At 45.8% G+C, this 18,516-nt stretch overlaps 1 protein-coding gene across 6 annotated transcripts in view; it reads right to left on the minus strand.

Moving 5' to 3' along the window:
• Positions 1-13,589: 13,589 nt before the first annotated feature.
• Positions 13,590-18,516, minus strand: part of rap1gds1 (RAP1, GTP-GDP dissociation stimulator 1) — a 90,910-nt gene continuing 85,983 nt past the window's right edge. For all 6 annotated transcript variants that reach the window (XM_078207787.1, XM_078208080.1, XM_078207849.1 and 3 more), the window contains one exon: positions 13,590-14,284. In XM_078207787.1, coding sequence (XP_078063913.1) covers positions 14,157-14,284 — 128 coding nt within the window. In that variant the 3' untranslated portion in view covers positions 13,590-14,156. The remainder of the gene's footprint in view (positions 14,285-18,516) is intronic.

The following is an 18,516-nucleotide window of genomic DNA, read 5'->3' on the forward strand; positions in this document are numbered from 1 at the left end:
TACTGATGTGTGTGTACTTTCAAAATGCAGACTTTTCACATCAGCTGCGTAAAATATCACAATTAGTTTACCATAATAAGTCCTTGCAATATAACTGCAGCGTAAACAGGAGCTGTATGATCATCTAAAGCTGTGAAAAGGGAGCAAAAATACCTGTGTTGAACTTTGGACAAGAATAAATCTGCCAGAATAAAGAAAAAATATATATATTTTGCTGCCCTTTTAAAGACTCGAAGATTAACACTTGAAAACTACTTTCAAAGTTTGTCAGAAGCTGAACCAGATGCTGGAAATCTGAAATAAAAATGGAAAATGCTGGAAATATGCTGAAAGTTTAACGTTTTAAAAAAAGTTTATTTATTAGTCACAAGTAAGGCTTACATTAACACTGCAATCAAGTTACTGTGCAATTCCCCTAGTCGCCACACATTGGTGCCTGTTCAGGTCAATGTTCCTAACCAGCACGTCTTTCAGACTGTGGGTGGAAACCAGAGCACCTGGAGGAAACCCACGCAGACACGGGGAGAATGTGCAGATTCCACACAGACCGTGACCCAAGGCCAGAATCAAACCCAGCTCCCTGGCACTGTGAGGCAGTGGTGCTAACCACTGTGTCACCGTGCTGCCCGTGACTTGACTCAGCAGGTCAGACAGCATCTGTGAAGAGAGAAGCAGAGTTAATGTTTCAAGTCAATGATCTTTTGTGGATCTGATGGACGGTCATAGACTTGAAAAATTAACTGTCCCTCTCTCCCCACAGCTACTTCTAGACCTGTTGAATTTGGGTGTCACAAGCTCAACCAGTATTTATTATCCATCCCTGATTGTCCTTGAGAAGGTGGTGGTGAGCCGTCACCTTGAACCCGCCGCAGTCCATGTGGTGTAGGTACATCCACTGTGCTGTTAGGGAGGGGGTTCCAACATTCTAACACAGCGATGGTGATGATGGTTGCAGCATTTCCATGTATTATTTCCAGCACTTCCTGTTTTTATACCTGAAGGTTAATGGTCAATTCTGAACATCTTCCTGTCTGAGTGAAGGCTCGGGTTACCAACCCTTTAGGATTGTCCTGCAGCCTCCAGATTATTTTCAAAAACGGTGGCACGGTGGTTAGCACTGCTGCCTCCCAGTGCCAGGGATGCGGGTTCAATTCCAGCCTCGGGTCACTGGCTGTGTGGAGTTTGCACATTCTCCCCGTGTCTGCGTCCGGGTTCCTCCCACAGTCCAGAGATGTGTGGGTGAGGTTGATTGGCCATGCTAAATTGCCCGTTAGTGTGGGGGGACTAGCTAGGATAAATGCATGGGGTTATGGGGATAGGGCCTGGGTGGGATTGTGGTTGGTGTAGACCTGATGGGCTGAATGTCAGAGAGTGACCCGAGGTGGGAATTGAAACTGGGTCCCTGGCTCTGTGAGGCAGCAGTGCTTGCCACCGTGCTGCCCTCTTAATCCCGCCTTAATCCCCCTATTTTACATCAGTCACAATTCACAAAAAATAGCTTCAACAATTTAATGGCACTTCCTCTGAATGGGTTAATGACTCTGTGACACAGGTAAAGGTTGTCAGTTTATCTCCAGGTGTGGTGGGCTTTGCCAGCTGTGAACCGGCTGATTCGGAACATTCCAAAGACTTGAACACGGAAGTCCTGGCCGCTGCCTTGCTGTGACACAATGCTACACAGTTAAAGGCGTCATCTTTCAGACTAAACTGCAGTCCTGTCTGCCCCCTGAAGTGGTCTAATGGATCCTGGTGATATTGGGAAGAAGAGCAGGACAACTTTTATTGGACAAATATTTATTCCTCAACCAAGACCTAAAAACAGTTTATTTGGTAATTATCGCATTGTGGTTCGTAGGAGTTTGCTGTAACTGCCTTTTTTCCTACACAGCGATTTTACAGTTCAAAGTGCGGCGCATTCCGAGACGTCCAGAGAACAAAGAAAAGTACAGCACAGGAACAGACCCTTCAGCCCTCCAAGCCTGTGCCAATCATGATGCCCTAACTAAACTAAAAAAAAACCTTCTGCCCTTACTCGGTCCCTATCCCTCTCTATTCATGGACCCATCCAGATGCCTCTTAAATGTTGCTAAATGTCCCTGCTTTCACCACCTTTTCTGGCAGCGTGTTCCAGGCACCCACCACTCTCTGCGTGAAAAACCTCCCCCGTACATCTCCCTTAAACCTCCTGCCCCCACCTTGAACCTGTGTCCTCTTGGTAGTTAACACTTGCACCGTAGGAAAAAAGCCTCTGACTATCCACCCTGTCTGTGTCTCTTATAATTTTGTAGACCTCTATCAGGTCTCCCCTCAGCCTCCGTCTTTCCAGTGAAAACTCCTGACAGCTGACACCTTCCAGACCAGGCAACATCCTGGTGAACCTTCTTTGCACTCTTTCCAAAACTTCCATTTCCTTCTGGTAGTGCGGTGACGAGAACTGCACGCAGTACTCCAATACCTAGCCAAGCTTTTATAAAGCTGCAACATGGTTTCCCAACTCTTATCACAACCAATTGAGTCCAAGAATGGGGATCCACTTTTCTTCTTGAAGCAGTATTGTTAGACCTGAGCATTCCTGAGTTAGGGTGAGGAAAATCAATGTGGGTTCAATCCCCCCTCATCACAACATTTGCAACTCCTACCACAATGGGAACGTTGAGATTTGGGCCTAGGTATGATGGCCTCCAAAGTCAAATAGCCCGTTTTTAAAAATTTATTCTTTCATGGGATGTAGGCATTGCTGGGCCATGATTTGTTGCCCATCCCTAATCGGCCATGAGCTGAGGGCAGTAGAGAGTCAGCCACATTGCTGGGGCTCTGGAGTCGCACACAGGCCAGGCCAGGTACGGACGGCAGATTTCATTCCCTAAAGGGCATTATTGAACCAAATGGGTTTTTCCAACAATCGATGATAGTTTCACAGTCACCATCACTGAGACGAGCTTTTCAATTGCATTAATTGAATTTAAATTTCACCAGCTGCCGTGGTGGGATTTGAACCTGTGTCCCCAGAGACTTAACCTGGGTCCCTGGATTACTAACACAGTGACATTACCACCATGTCACCATCTTCCCCTTCCGCTGGCAGGAGGATCTCCTGGGTCTGTGCCTTTACGGATGGAATTCACTCCAATGAAGTAATCAGTATCACTGACACTGACCCAGGAAACTCTCTCTGTCACGATCTGCACCACAGCAACTTGAGTTTATATTGCTTTTTTAAAACATAGTCAAACACCCCAAACAGCTTCACAGAAGCATTATTAAACACAATTTTTAAAATTCATTTGGAGGACATGCCATCGCTGGCTGGGCCAGCATTTATCGCCCGTCCCTAGTTGCCCCTGGACAGTAGTTGAGAGTCAATCACATTGCTGTGGCTCTGGAGTCACATGTAGGCCAGATCAGGTAAGGACGGCAGATTTCCTTCCCTGAAGGACCTTAGTGAACCAGATGGGTTTTTACAACAATCGACAATGGTTTCATGGTCATCAGTAGATTCTGAATTCCAGATATTTTTTTATTGAATTCAAATTCCACTGTCTGCCGTGGCAGGATTCGAAACCGGGTCCCCAGAATATTAGCTGAGTTTCTTGATAAATAGTCTAGTGATAATACCAATAGGTCATCGCCTTCCCCTTTTACCACAGACCCATGCATATTAGGACAGGTGACCAAAAGCTTAGTCAAAAAGTTCAGAGTAAAGAGCATTTTTCGGGAGGAGAGAGAGAAAGAGGCAGAAAGGCTTGGAGAGGAAATTCCAGAGCTTGGGGACAAGTGAAGGCATCCCACCAATTAAAATTGCAGCTGCCATTCTCTGATAGACCCAGGCACTCTCTCCCATCCCATCCCCGTAACCCCACACATTTTTCATGGTTAATCCATCTAACCGACACATCTTGGGGCAGTAAGGGGCAATTTAGCATGGCCTATCCACCCAACCAGCACATCTTTGGAGTGTGGGAGGAAACCGGAGCACCCGGAGGAAACCCACACAGACACGGGGAGAACATGCAAACTCCACACAGACAGTGACCCAAGGCTGGAATTGAACCCAAGTCCCTGGCGCTGTGAGGCTGCAGTGCTAACCACTATGCTACTGTGCTGCCCATTTACCCCAATGTTTCACGTGGAACAATTTGCATTCTCGCCACTCTGAGTAAAGAGCTCTTGGCCAGAATTGGAGAGTTTTAATCCAGGCTGATAGGTTCAATCCTTCGGCGAGGCATCAGAGGAAGGCTAATTCTCATGAAACATGATTAGACTTAGAGCAGAGAATTAGGCAGGAAAAAAAAATCAAGAAAAACATTGAACTCCTTCTAAAAACAAGAATTAAAAAGACACAACTCGCTGTGTTATAAAACCTCATTTTTCCCAATCATCTTGAATCTGTGTCCACTAGTTACCGAACCAGCGGGAAACTTTCTCCTCATATACTCTGAGCTGGTTACGTATCTTGAATGAATTTTATTTTTAAGAATGTTTTTGTAAAGTTGAATGATATTGAAATGACGAAGCAATGCCAGGAATGGAAACTTACTGAATCTGCCTTGGAGTTCAGGCTTGTTTCGCTGCCCCACCTAGTGGCTATTTTAACACATTGTCTTGAAGTGTACAATCATCGAATCTTGCATCGACTCTCCGACAGAGCATCTTACCCAGACCCTACCCCCGTAACCCCCAAGTATCTACCCGTTTTTTTCTTAGAAATATATCTATCTCCGTCTTGAAACCATTCAACGATTCGGACTCCACCGCGCTATGGGGCAGCGAGTTCCACAAATTCACCACCCTCTGCGAGAAGTAGTTCCTCCTCATCTCAGTTTTAAATCTACCGCCTCTCAAACTATACCTGTGACCTCTTGTTCGAGATTGCCCCATAAGAGGAAGCATTTGGTCTACGTTTACTTTATCAATGCCTTTTAATATTTTATATACCTCGATCAGATCCCCTCTCATCTTTCTAAACTCAACCTTTCATCCCCAGAATCAATCTGCTGAACCTTCTCTGAACTGCCTCCAATACCACCACATCCTTCCTCAAATAGGGAGACCAAAACTGGACACAATGCTCCAGGTGTGGGCTCAGCAACACCCTCTACAATCGCAACAACACTTCTCTATTTTTATACTCCAGTCCCTTTGCAATAAATGCCAACATTCCCATTTACCCTTTTCATTACACGCTGTACCTGCAACTCATGAACAACGACACCCAGATCCCTCTGCCCAGACACATTCTGAATCTGCTTTCCATTGAGATAATAATTTGCCTTTTTTTTAGTCAAAATGGATAACCCACGCAGACACGGGGAGAACGTGTAAACTCCACACGGAGAGTGACCAAAGGCCGGTATTGAGCCCTTTGAGGCAGCAGTGCTAACCACTGTGTTGCCCATATCCAATCTCAACACTAAGAACTGGACTCCTGTGGAACAAAAACTCTTGTGAAGAAGATATTTCGGGGGGAATTTTACCATTTTGAGTCTAAGTGCCGGATCTGGGCGTCAAATCGATCCGCGCCTGGAATCCTCTTTCCAGCGCTCCCATACGCATTTTGCCGGCTCCGGCCCGATCCGCACTGTGGGCGGGGCTTAGCCCTGCCGGACCGATCGGAGCCCTGAACTGCGCATGCGCAGTTCGAAAAGAATCTGACAGAGCGCGCCCGGGCGGGAAAAAGAAAGAAGAAAGCGGAGAGAGCGGCTCTCTGACGTTCATCTTCTGGTTGGAAGGGGGGGGGGAGGATGGGAAGGGAGGGGGTGTGACCGATCATCCCCTGGGGTGGGGGGGGGAGGGGGGAGAGGAGGGGGGGTGGGGAGGAGAGGGGGGTGTGACATCTCATCCTCTGGGGGGGATGGGAGGGGAGGGGATGTGACCGATCATCCCCGGGGATGTGTACGAGTGATGGTGTATCCCTTTGTAGGCCCAGCTTGATCCTTCTCCAGTGTCTCTTCTTGGACTTGTACTGATCTTGTAGCCGGTTTTCATGTGGATCCACTGTGGAATCGGCCAGTTCTGCTTCATCTTCTTAGCGAGGGATCGCTTCATCCTGAAGGTTTTGTGGGATGGCACGGCCGCACGTCCACTCCGGGAGGAGGGATCGGCCGCAGACTGGCAGCAGACCCCCCCCACCCCCCCACCCCGACCAGAGGATGAGACGTCACACCCCCTCTCCTCCCTCCCCCCCAGGGGATGAGACGTCACACCCCCTCTCCTCCTCCCACCCGCCTCCCGCCCCGACCAGAGGATGACCTGGGTCAGAGAGCCGTTGCAGTCTCTGACCCCGCACGGTAGCACAGTGCGTTAGCACTGATGCTTCACAGCTCCAGGGATCTGGGTTCGATTCCCGGCTCGGGTCACTGTCTGTGTGGAGTTTGCACATTCTCCTCGTGTCTGCGTGGGTTTCCTCCGGGTGCTCTGGTTTCCTCCCACAGTCCAAAGATGTGCGGGTTAGGTTGATTGGCCATGCTAAAATTGCCCCTTAGTGTCCTGAGATGCGTTGGTTAGAGGGATTAGTGGGTAAATATGTAGGGATATGGGGATAGAGCCTGGGTGGGATTGTGGTCGGTGCAGACTCGATGGGCCGAATGGCCTCTTTCTGCACTGTAGGGATTCTATGATTCTTCGGAAGCTGCAGCGGTGACTTCAGACTTTTATTTTGCAGGTCGGTAACAGCGTGGACGCAGATCGGGCCAGAAGACGGTAAAGTGGGATTTGGCGGTAGAGTTGGGTGTGCGGTTCATTGTCAATTTAAATGCATGCAAATCGGAATCGGGTGCAGATTGCGGTATAGGCCCGGCGCCCAACTTTACCACGATGCGGGCGCAAAGTTTTGGTAAAATCAGGCCCTTCATTGTTCAATTTATACATAAATGATGTAATGAAAATTATTTTACGTGGTTTTTATTCTGGGAGACCAAAGGAGTGTCTGAAATAGTTGCAGTAAGAAGTCTCACAACACCCGATTAAAGTCCAACAGGTTTATTTGGAATCACGAGCTTTCGGAACACTTCTCACCTGATGAAGGAGCAGTGCTCCGAAAGCTCGTGATTCCAAATAACCCTTTTAGACTTTAACCTGGTGTTGTGAGACTTCTTACTGTGTCCACCCCAATCCAACGCCGGCATCTCCACATCTGAAATAGTTGGCATCTGTGTGTCTTGGGAAACAATGGACTGTTTGTCCCTTCCAGATTGAACATTGCTGCTTGTGGCTGTGGGGGTGATGTGAATGGAGCTCCTTCCCGGAGCAAGCACAGATAAATAGTGCTGGCCCCAAGCCAGCTGATGTTTTTTTTCCTTCCGCAGTCCTCTCTTCAGGCAAGCCCTAAAGGCTACATTTCGATAGGGTAGCAGGCTTCAAAGAGGATTTTTCTACTGGGCAAGACCCCAGAACTCAAGGGCATCAGTCCGATTGCTACTAATAAATCCAATGGGGGAATTTGGGAAAATATTCTTTGCGCAGAGAATGTGGAAATGGTTCCACGTGAAGCAGTGAGGTGAATGGGCAACACAGTGGCACAGTGGTTAGCACTGCTGCCTCACAGCGCCAGGGACCCGGGTTCAAATCCAGCCTCGGGTCACTGTCTGTGTGGAGTTTGTACATTCTCCCCGTGTCTGCGTGAGTTTCCTCTGGGTGCTCAGATTTCCACCCACAGTCCGAAAGACGTGCAGGTCAGGTGGATTGGCTATGCTAAATTGCCCTTGGTGTCTCAAGATGTGTAGGTTAGATGGATTAGCCCTGGGAAATGTGTGGTGTTACAGGGCTAGGGTGGGGGAAAGAGGGCCTGGATAAGATACTTTGTCAGAGAGTTGTTGTAGACTCAACGGGCCGAATGGCCTCTTCTGCACTGCAGATACATTTAAGGGGAACGTAGATAAACAAATGATAGGGCAGGAAATAGAAAGGCAATGCTGAGGTGAAGAGGTGTGGGAGGAAGCTTGCGTGGACCATCAATGCCAGCATAGAGCGATTGGGCCGAATGGCCTGTTTCTGAGCTGTAAATCCTTTGTAATTCTAACCTTGTGTTCCAATTGAGAGAATAAACCTGCATTGTTTTGTATCCCACAGCTGACACTTCATGTGCGAGTGCGTGAGGCTTTGTCAGAGTCCCCCACACCACACTGGCATGAATCTGCCCTCCTTACACTTCTTAGTCACTCATCTCCAAAATCCTGTTTCCACCCACATGTTCATTTTCAAATTATTTCTCAGGGACACAGATTTGAACTAATTGGCAAAAAAGAAAGCCAGAGGGGAGATGAGAGAAATTTATTTTCACATAATGAGTTGTCGTGATCTGGAAGGCGCTGCCTGAAAGGACAGTGAAAGCAGATTCAATAGAAACTTTCAAATGGAAATTGGATTTAAAAAAATTGCAGGGCTCAGGGGAAAGAGTGGAACTAATTGGATAGCTCTTTCAAAATGACAGGAAAGGCACGATGGGTTGAATGGCCTCCTACGCTGTATGATTCAATAAGTCAGAGGTTAAATCTGAGATAGGTGTCAGAGGAGTGTTTCTGGTGCCCTGCTTTATGATGTCTTATTCCCTCAACAGAATCTTTCGAGGACCTTAATTGGTTTTCATAGAATCTACAGTGCAGGAGGTGATCATTTGACCCATCGAACCTGCACTGACCACAATCCCACCCAGTTCCTATCCCCACAACCCCACATATTTACCTTCCTAATCCCCCTGACATTTAGGGTCAATTTATCATGGCCAATCCACCTAACCTGCACATCTTTGGACTGTGGGAGGAAACCGGAGCACCCGGAGGAAACCCACGCAGAGAATGTGAAAACTCCACACAGACAGTGAGCCGAGGCCGGAATTGAACCTGGGTCCCTGGCGCTGTGAGGCAGCAGTGCTAACCACTGTGCCACCCATACCAGAACTGATAGGAAAGATTGAAAAGGCGGGGGTCTCTACTCCTTTGCAAAAGAAGAGGAACAACATAGAATTCCTACAGTGCAGGAGGCCATTCGGCCCATCGAGTCTGCACCGACAACCCTCACAGAACATTGACAGGGCGTCGGAGTGACACCACACTGGCACCACCTACAACGGCTCCATAAAAGTATGAACTCGGTGCCGCCACCTCCAAGGGGGACTTTGGAGGCAAGCGTCCAAGAGGACACCATCCTACAGGGTACTCGAGGCTCATAGAGATCTTTAAGATTATTAAAGGGCTTGCTAGAATAGATGTAAAGGCAGTGTTTCCACTTGCAGCTAAGATCAGAACAAAATGTCAAAAATATAAGATAGTTACTAATAAATCCAAGCGGGAATTCAGGAGAAACCTTTTTTCCATGAAAGTGGTAGGAATGCAGCACTCGCTGCCACAAGTGGTTGAGGTGAATAGTAGAGTTGGATTTAAGAGGAAGCTGGATAAAACACGAGGGAGAAGGGAATAGAAGGATACGTTTCTGAGCTTAGATGAAGTTGGGTGGAAGGTAGAGGATCGCAATCGGCAGCACAGGCCAGCTGGGCTGAATGGTCTGTTTCTGTGCTGAAAGGGAGACGTGCTGTCAAAGAAGTAATATTCAGCATGCTTCACTGGCAAATCCTACTGGGAGCTAAAGCTGTTCTGGGATGAGCTGTTTGTTGAAGGTTTCCCTGAAGTGAATGATGGATTTCAGGTTCACTGTAACAAACGCACAGCCCTTGATAAATCTCTCTGGATCCACAAGTTTTTGACTTTCTGCTGAAATGTGCTCCCAGGGAATTAAAATTTAAATTTACTGATCCCTGGCTGTTGCTCAATGTCCTTTGTGTCTCAGTTTGCAAACTTCTGAAGAATGGGTTATAATGAAGGAACTGTAGGATTTTATTCTGATCTTTTCCAGTGCACACAATCTAGAAAGTACCACTCGACTGTTTATCCAGTTGTTACATTGCACTGAAGTAAACGTCTAATCATCTCCGACAAAAAAGTCCCGTTGAATTATTCATGACCATATAAATGTCGCCTTGCGTCTAAATTTTTGAAACAGGAATTCATTTTTCTGTAGCAATCCTCGGGTTAATGAGGGTGGGAATTGGAAATGTATTTATGTTTTTTTTAAAAAGTTGGTTCCAGTCCTGTGTACGAGGGGCACGAGAAAGACAGATAAATAAATCTCTCCGATTAACCCATCAGTCATTATGGACAATAGATGTACAAGGGACTTGTTTTCTACACCCGACACCTTTTCCTAATTTCGCGACCTCAGTTTCGATTCAGGGGCAATATTTGACAGAAGCAAAAATATTGCGGATGTTGGAAATCTGAAATAAGAACAGAAAATGCTGAAAATACGCAGTTCTGATGGAAACCCATCAACGCAAAATGCTGGGGGCGATTTTCCAACCTCGGCACGCCTGGCGTAGATTGCGCCAATCCCGGTTGAAATTCCAAAGCCCCTCAGACTGGATCAGTGCAGCGTACCCCCGCCAGAGCAGCACAGAGTAACGAGGGTGCAGTTAGGCCAGGGCAGATTGGATATTTCTCTTAATTCCAAACAGCCAAGTACGATACTTTTTAACACATTTTAACTAAAGTCTTATTTGAACTGTTCTCACAACCACTAAGCAGCATTTTAAGATAGGTATTTTTATTTTAATAGTAACTATACACTTGCTTGTTGCTATTACATTTAAGAGCTGTTTAAATTTACTTGATAGCTCCTTCGAACAAAGGTGCAGCAGAATATTTTTGAAGGTAAAAGTGGAAATGACCAAAGCGCACTAGAAATCATAGAAACCCTACAGTGCAGAAGGAGGCCATTCGGCCCATCGAGTCTGCACCGACCACAATCCCACCCAGCCCTTGTCCCCACATATTTACCAGCTAATCCCACTAACCCACGCATCACAGTACTCTAAGGGGCAATTTTTAACCTGGCCAATCAACCTAACCCGCACATCTTTGGACTGTGGGAGGAAACCGGAGCACCCGGAGGAAACCCACGCAGACACGAGGAGAATGTGCAAACTCCACACAGACAGTGACCCGAGCCGGGAATCGAACCCGGGACCCTGGAGCTGTGAAGCAGCAGTGCTAACCACTGTGCTACCGTGCCGCCCTACTACTTACCCTTATCAAAATTGCTAGCTTTACAATATATGCCTGGAATAATTTTAAGATACTGGATTTACATATAAACTGTAACGTTTGTATGCTGCTGTGTTTACCATATTGGTTCCACATCTATGCTCACGAGGGTTGAATTTTACTCTCTCCCAGTGCCGATGGAGTGGGAGAAGGGGGGCGGGGACAGGAAGAGAGGGCTGGTCATGTCACCATCCTCCATCTGTCCACAACTTTAACAGTGGGACAGGCGGGCCCAGGCCTACCTGTCCATCCTTGTCCTGGCTGTGGCCCTTAAATGAACATTTAGCCATTTCCCTTGACCTCAAACTCCAGGTTAGCATTCTGGAGCAGGGAAGCCTGCTCAGGCATTGGGTGGGAATGGGAAGGCTTACCTCCTTTTCAAATCGAACATCCCTCCTTAGACGGTCTGCCCTCTGAGGCTGCCCCCTGCTTGCCCCCACCCCCCCCCCCCCCCCCCCATCTCCCAAGCCCATAAGGCCACACCACCCCATCTTAAGGCCATCTCCACTTAGTCCTGGGACTTAGAATCTAGAAAATAGTCCCAATATTGACCCCTGTTACAGGGACCACCCTACAGCTTGGCTGCTCTCTGAGGGATGGAATAAGGGGCAGGAATTCCATTAACAGCCAAGTAATGTTCCTTGGAGCGTTAAATGATTGCAGGACAGCTATTATTGGTGGTGATGTGTTCCTCACCTATTCTCTGGGTGGTAGGTTGGGAAACCTAATCCTCAGAAAAATCCTGCCCCATGTCATAAATAACAAAAACAAAGGACATACATAGCAAGTCAAACAGCATCTGTGCAGCAAGAAAAACATTGAAGGTCGATGATCTTTCATACATGTGTAATTGTTTGCAGTTATGGCAGGGTATGCTTAATCCTTATGTCTTGAAATGCATAAAAATGTTAACAATTCTTTAAAACCTACCTCTTTAACCAAGCTTTTGGCCATCCAGACTGGTTTCCTTTTATTCATTCATGCAATGTGGGCTTCTTTGGCTAGGCCAGCATTTATTGCCCATTCTTAGTTGCCTTGAGAAGGTGGTGTTGAATTGCCTTCTTGAACCGCTGCAGGTCATGTGGTGTAGATACACCCACATGTGCTGTTAGGGAGAAAGCACCAGGATTTTGACCCAGCAACAGTGAAGGAACAGCAAGATATTTCCAAGCCATGATTGTGAGGGGCTTGGAGGGGAACTTGAAGGTGGTGGTCTTCCCTTGTGTCTGCTGCCCTTGTCCTTCTAGAGGGTAGTGGTCATGAGTTTGGAAGGTGCTGTCTAAGTCGTCTTGGAGAGTTCCTGCAGGAGATGGTACACACATGGCCAGCAGAGAAGGAAGTGAATGTGGATGAGGTGCCAATCATCAGGGCTTTGTCCCGGATGATGTCAAGCTGCTCGAGTGTTGTTGGAGGCACACTCATCCACACATGTGGAGAATCTTACATCAATGGCACTCAATGCTATTGCCATCACCTTCACGTGACAGGACATGGGTGCCTAAGGAAGAAAACTGGATCAAAGAGTCTCTCTCCCCTTCACTGTAGGTTGGTCAAATTTCAATTCTATACCTTTTCTTGTCATTGTGTAATTAGATGCTTGTTACTGCAATATTTTGTCATTGCTGGCTTTTAGAAGTTGCATTTCTAATTTTCAGGCCATATTCATTGCGGCGAGCCAGAGACTCTTAAAATAATCTGACTCTGCTATTATCATGGGCTCAGCTGTGACTAGCCAGAGGGCCTGACTCAAGGTGCAAAACCAACATAAATAGGACTATACAATCTCAGTGGTCTCGTACCATCTAGAATTGCAGTATCCAACATTCTATTTGAATGAAACTCAATGCAGAGGAATTGCTACCATTTTCCTAATCTTCAACATAATGCCACAGAAGGTTAGATGATATTGGAGAAATAACAAATGGCCACTTTTGCCATTTCTCCAAGGTTAGGGTGGGATAACGGAGCATGCTGAAGAAATCAACCTCAATAAACCTCATTCTACCAACCCCTTAGGAAGATGTGGATAAATTAGAGGAGGGCAACAGGTACGATATTTGAAGGAGATGGTGCCAGCAGAGGTCAAAATGAAGGAGAGAGAGAGAGAGAGGCCAAGGTGAAATTCGACCATCTGGGTCACCACCACATCATGGAGTTTGTGGCAGAAATTATAACCAGATGACAAAGCTTTTAGCAAAGGGGGAATAGTATGTACGAGCCAGATTTCAAACAATAAGCATGGTCTTACTATTCAAATAGTTCACCAAGAGTAACTGGAATTCAAAACATTCAATAATCCTGCTCTTAAAATTCTAATCAGTATTCTGTAATTTGATTTCTGTGTCTGTGCCCTGTTTGAGAACAGAGACCACTCCATCTGACGAAGGAGCATTGCTCCGAAAGCTTATGGTATTTGCTACCAAATAAACCTGTTGGACTTTAACCTGGTGTTGTGAGACTTCTTACTGTACTTAAAATACAACACATACACTGTGGGGAACTCGAGATTTAATTTATTAATTCTATGTACCATGATTTTACATCAGTAACAGCCAACATCTGAACACCTGGAAGGACTGATGATGCACGCTAGTTTATTTTTCCACTTTTTTGTGAGGCTTTTGGAAGCATTAAGAATGAAGCAAGCTTCAACATCTGAATATAAAGGAAAACTCAGGTCTAATTTCTGCATCCTGCACTATCCCTAGGTGATAGCTCTATAGTGCTGTACGGAATGGGAATGGGATAGCTGTATGGGTGGTGTGCATTTTTCTTTCTATAAACATTGTCACATTGTTATTTTACTACAACATGCAAGTTCTACCACATTGCTTCAGGCAATAAGGGACATTAAGTGGACATGGCATGACAAATGGCTAAGTTTTTTTTAAAACCACAGCTTACAGCTGAAAGTACCTTGGTCCCAGTTTTATTTTTGTCAAGACTGGACCAACCTAATACATGCACGACAAGTGGGAAGCAAGGGTGCTGCAGGAGCATTTCACAGCAGACAAAGGTGACCCAGTGACAAGACACTGAAGAACAGGCAAACAGGAACAAATCTCAGCTCTCAATAATCAGTCTTTGCTCCGTCACTAATGCCTGCTGGGCTACAAGTTTATTCTCGTGGCGGCGAAGCTTTGACATGACATCTTTGAATGGCATAGTTTGTGCTTCCTTCCTCAGGAGTTCTGAAAGACAAAACCACAAAATCTTGCTTACAACACAAGACTACAAACGTAAAGAATGTTACTAAAGTCTGCTTGGTGCAAACTTATGGTCATAATGGTACATTCGCTGGGAGTAACTTTACACAGTTGAATAAAATAAGACACCATTATTGATCATACCAATGTGACATGATCAAGATGACACCATTTATCACTATAATTGCATTTGGCAGTCATAGAATGTGAATGATACCAAGATATCCCTCCACACAACCAATGTACACCAACAATTACAACGCAGCAAAAACAGTCTGCAATGGGAACAAAGGGGAGAGTTGACCAGTTGACTATAAGTGGTGATGACTATATTAAACAGGTCATTGAATAAAGCTGAATTGCTATTGTTACTGAATTGGAGTGGCACAGTGGCAAGCACTGCTGCCTCTCAGTGCCAGGGACCCGGATTCAATTCCTGGCTTGGGTCACCGTGTGTGTAGTCTGCACATTCTCCTCGTGTCTGTGAGAGTTTCCGCCAGGTGCTCCAGCCCAAACAGTCCAAAAGATGTGTTGGTTAGGCACATTGGCCCAAATTCTCCCTCAGTGTACCCGAACAGGCACCGGAGTGTGGCGACTAGTGGATTTTCACAGTAACTTGATTGCAGTGTTAGTGATAAGCCTACTTATGACACAAATAAATAAACTAAAATAAAGCAGAACATTGAATTCTGTTGAAAAAAGAAAATCAGGAAATATTTGATTAAATGCCATGTCCACTTAATGTTCCAACTGTTCACATTATATATTAATGATGTGGAAGAGGGAACTGAATGTATTATCTTCAAATTTGCAGATGATAAAAAGTTGGGGAGAGAGCTGTGAGGAGGATGCAGAGATGATTCAGTGTGATTTGGACAGGCTAAGTGCGTGGGCATTTGCATGACAGATGCAGTATAATGTGGATGAATGTGAGATTGTCTACTTTGGTAGCAATAATAAGAGGACAGATTATACTTGAATTGAGAGGGGTGGATACTCAATGAGACCTTGGAATCCTCATGCATCAGCTGCTGAAAGTAGGCGTGCAGGTACAGCACGCAATAAAGGCAGCAAATGGTATATTGGCCTTCATAGTGAGAGGACTTGAGAATAGGGATAGGGATGTTTTGCTGCAATTGTATAGGACATCGGTGAGGGCACACCTGGAGTATTGTGTGCTGTTTTGGTCTCTTTATCTGAGGAAGGATGTCCTTACTATAGAGGGAGTACAGCGAAGGTTTACCAGGCTGATTCCTGAGATGGCAGTTTTGTCATATGAGGAGAGACTAATTCAGTTAGGATTATATTCACTGGAGTTTAGAAGAGCGAGACGGGATCTCATGGAAACGTGGGGGAGTCCAGAACTAGAGGCCATAGTTTGAAGATAAGGAGTAAACCTTTTAGAACTGAGGTGAGGAGAAATTTCTTCACCCAGAGGGTGGTGAATATGTGAAATTCACTACCACAGAAAGTAGTTGAGGCCAAAACATTGTCTGATTTCTGGAAGAAATTAGATATAGCTCTTGGGGCTAAAGGGATCAGGGATATGGGGGCGGGGGGGAAGAGGGGGTGGGGGGGGGGGGGGGGGGGGGAAGGGGCGGAATCAGGATATTGAATTCAATGATCAGTCATAATCAAGATGAATGGAGGAGAAGGCTCAAAGGGCCGAATGGCCTCCTCCTGCTTCTAGTTTCTAATGTCTTATTTATCCAAGATAATTTAATTTTACCTCATACTTATGTAAAAAGGTAAAGAGCTATTAACTCTGATTTTATACAATTCTCTGTTCTGCCCTCACCCCAAAGGAGCTGTAATTGACAACAGTCAGTTATTAAGCAGTGTGTTAACATTACTAGAGGGAACTGAGTTAGGAGTTGCTTTATTAAATTTCTCACAATTCGATTAAGGTTTCAAGATCTTTCCGGCAACTCTAATTATAACTGGACATTGCAATTCAGCTGTCACAGTAACTCCAAGGCAGTTTCCATCAATATTGCTGACATTCACTACTTTCTTGACCTCCCATTTTGTGGAAATAATTTTCAACTGTTTGATTATTAATGGTGACATTGATATAATTGCAGGTCTAAACAAATCTCCATATGTGGGAATAAATAAAGTAATTACGAATACTTAGCACTTTATTGACAACATCTGGCCGATCGGAACTTGGAACACATGACAAGTAAATTACTGGTGATACACAGGGAAGTCAGCCTAGTCCAAGCTTCATCACGCATTCACATCAAGTACAAAAAATCTAATCAACCTAGCTGCAACACAGGCACCAAAGGGCTGCTAAAGAGACAGTTTAACTAGCCAGAAGCAAGCAGTCTGTCAACCATTACCTATGATCTGTCAGCAAGATAAGAGTTACAGGCTTTAAAGGTTTTAATGTGTAGGCAAAAATCTATTGCATGGGCACCAAGACTCTCCCAAAAATCCTACAAGAGGTAGCTACAGAGATGGTGGATGCATTGGTTGTAATTTTCCAAAAATCCCTGGATTCTGGAGAAGTCAGTAAGAGTTTTAACAACACCAGGTTAAAGTCCAACAGGTTTATTTGGTAGCAAATACCATTAGCTTTCGGAGCGCTGCTCCTTCGTCAGATGGAGTGGAAATGTGCTCTCAAACAGGGCACAGAGACACAAAATCAAGTTACAGAATACTGATTAGAATGAGAATCCCTACAGCCAACCAGATCTTAAAGATACAGACAATGTGGGTGGGGGGAGCATTAAGCACAGGTTAAAGAGATGTGTATTGTCTCCAGACAGGACAGCCCGCAAGTCCAGGAGGCAAGCTGTGGGGTTACTGATAATGTGACATAAATCCAACATCCCGGTTTAGGCCTTCCTCCTGTGTGCGGAACTTGGCTATCAGTTTCTGCTCAGCAACTCTGCGCTGTCGTGCGTCGTGAAGGCCGCCTTGGAGAACACTTACCTGAAGATCAGAGGCTGAATGCCCGTGACTGCTGAAGTGCTCCCCCACAGGAAGAGAACAGTCTCGCCTGGTGATTGTCGAGCGGTGTTCATTCATCCGTTGTCGTAGCGTCTGCATGGTTTCCCCAATGTACCATGCCTCGGGACATCCTTTCCTGCAGCGTATCAGGTAGACAACATTGGCCGAGTTGCAAGAGTAGGTACCGTGTACCTGGTAAATGGTGTTCTCACGTGAGATGATGGCATCCGTGTCGATGATCCGGCACGTCTTGCAGAGGCTGCTGTGCCACAACCACCTCTGCAAGACGTGCCGGATCATCGACACGGATACCATCATCTCACGTGAGAACACCATCCACCAGGTACACGGTACCTACTCTTGCAACTCGGCCAATGTTGTCTACCTGATACGCTGCAGGAAAGGATGTCCCGAGACATGGTACATTGGGGAAACCATGCAGACGCTACGACAACGGATGAATGAACACCGCTCGACAATCACCAGGCAAGACTATTCTCTTCCTGTGGGGGAGCACTTCAGCAGTCACAGGCATTCAGCCTCTGATCTTCAGGTAAGCGTTCTCCAAGGTGGCCTTCACGACACACGACAGCGCAGAGTTGCTGAACAGAAACTGATAGCCAAGTTCCGCACACACGAAGACGGCCTAAACCGGGATGTTGGATTTATGTCACATTATCAGTAAACCCCACAGCTTGCCTCCTGGACTTGCGGGCTGTCCTGTCTGGAGACAATACACATCTCTTTAACCTGTGCTTAATGCTCCCTCCACCCACATTGTCTGTATCTTTAAGACCTGGTTGGCTGTAGGGATTCGCATTCTAATCAGTATTCTGTAACTTGATTTTGTGTCTCTGTGCCCTGTTTGAGAGCACATCTCCACTCCATCTGACGAAGGAGCAGCACTCCGAAAGCTAATGGTATTTGTTACCAAATAAACCTGTTGGACTTTAACCTGGTGTTGTTAAAACTCTTACTGTGTTCACCCCAGTCCAACGCTGGCATCTCCACTTCTGGAGAAGTACCAGAGGATTGGAAAACTGCCAATGTTACATCCCTGAAGGGAGGCAAAAAAATGTCATAAATATTTACTAATTAATAGTTACTAATAAATTGGATAAAAACACTTATCTAAAGAGCAATTATTTCAAATTATTTCAGTTATTTCAAAGGGAATGGAGTTTTAAAAATAGGGAAGTCTTGCTAAAACTATATTAGGCACTAATTAGACCTCACCTGGAATACTGTAAACAGTT

The sequence above is a fragment of the Mustelus asterias genome, chromosome 1 (assembly GCF_964213995.1).
Source record: "Mustelus asterias chromosome 1, sMusAst1.hap1.1, whole genome shotgun sequence".
Classification (NCBI taxonomy): domain Eukaryota; kingdom Metazoa; phylum Chordata; class Chondrichthyes; order Carcharhiniformes; family Triakidae; genus Mustelus; species Mustelus asterias.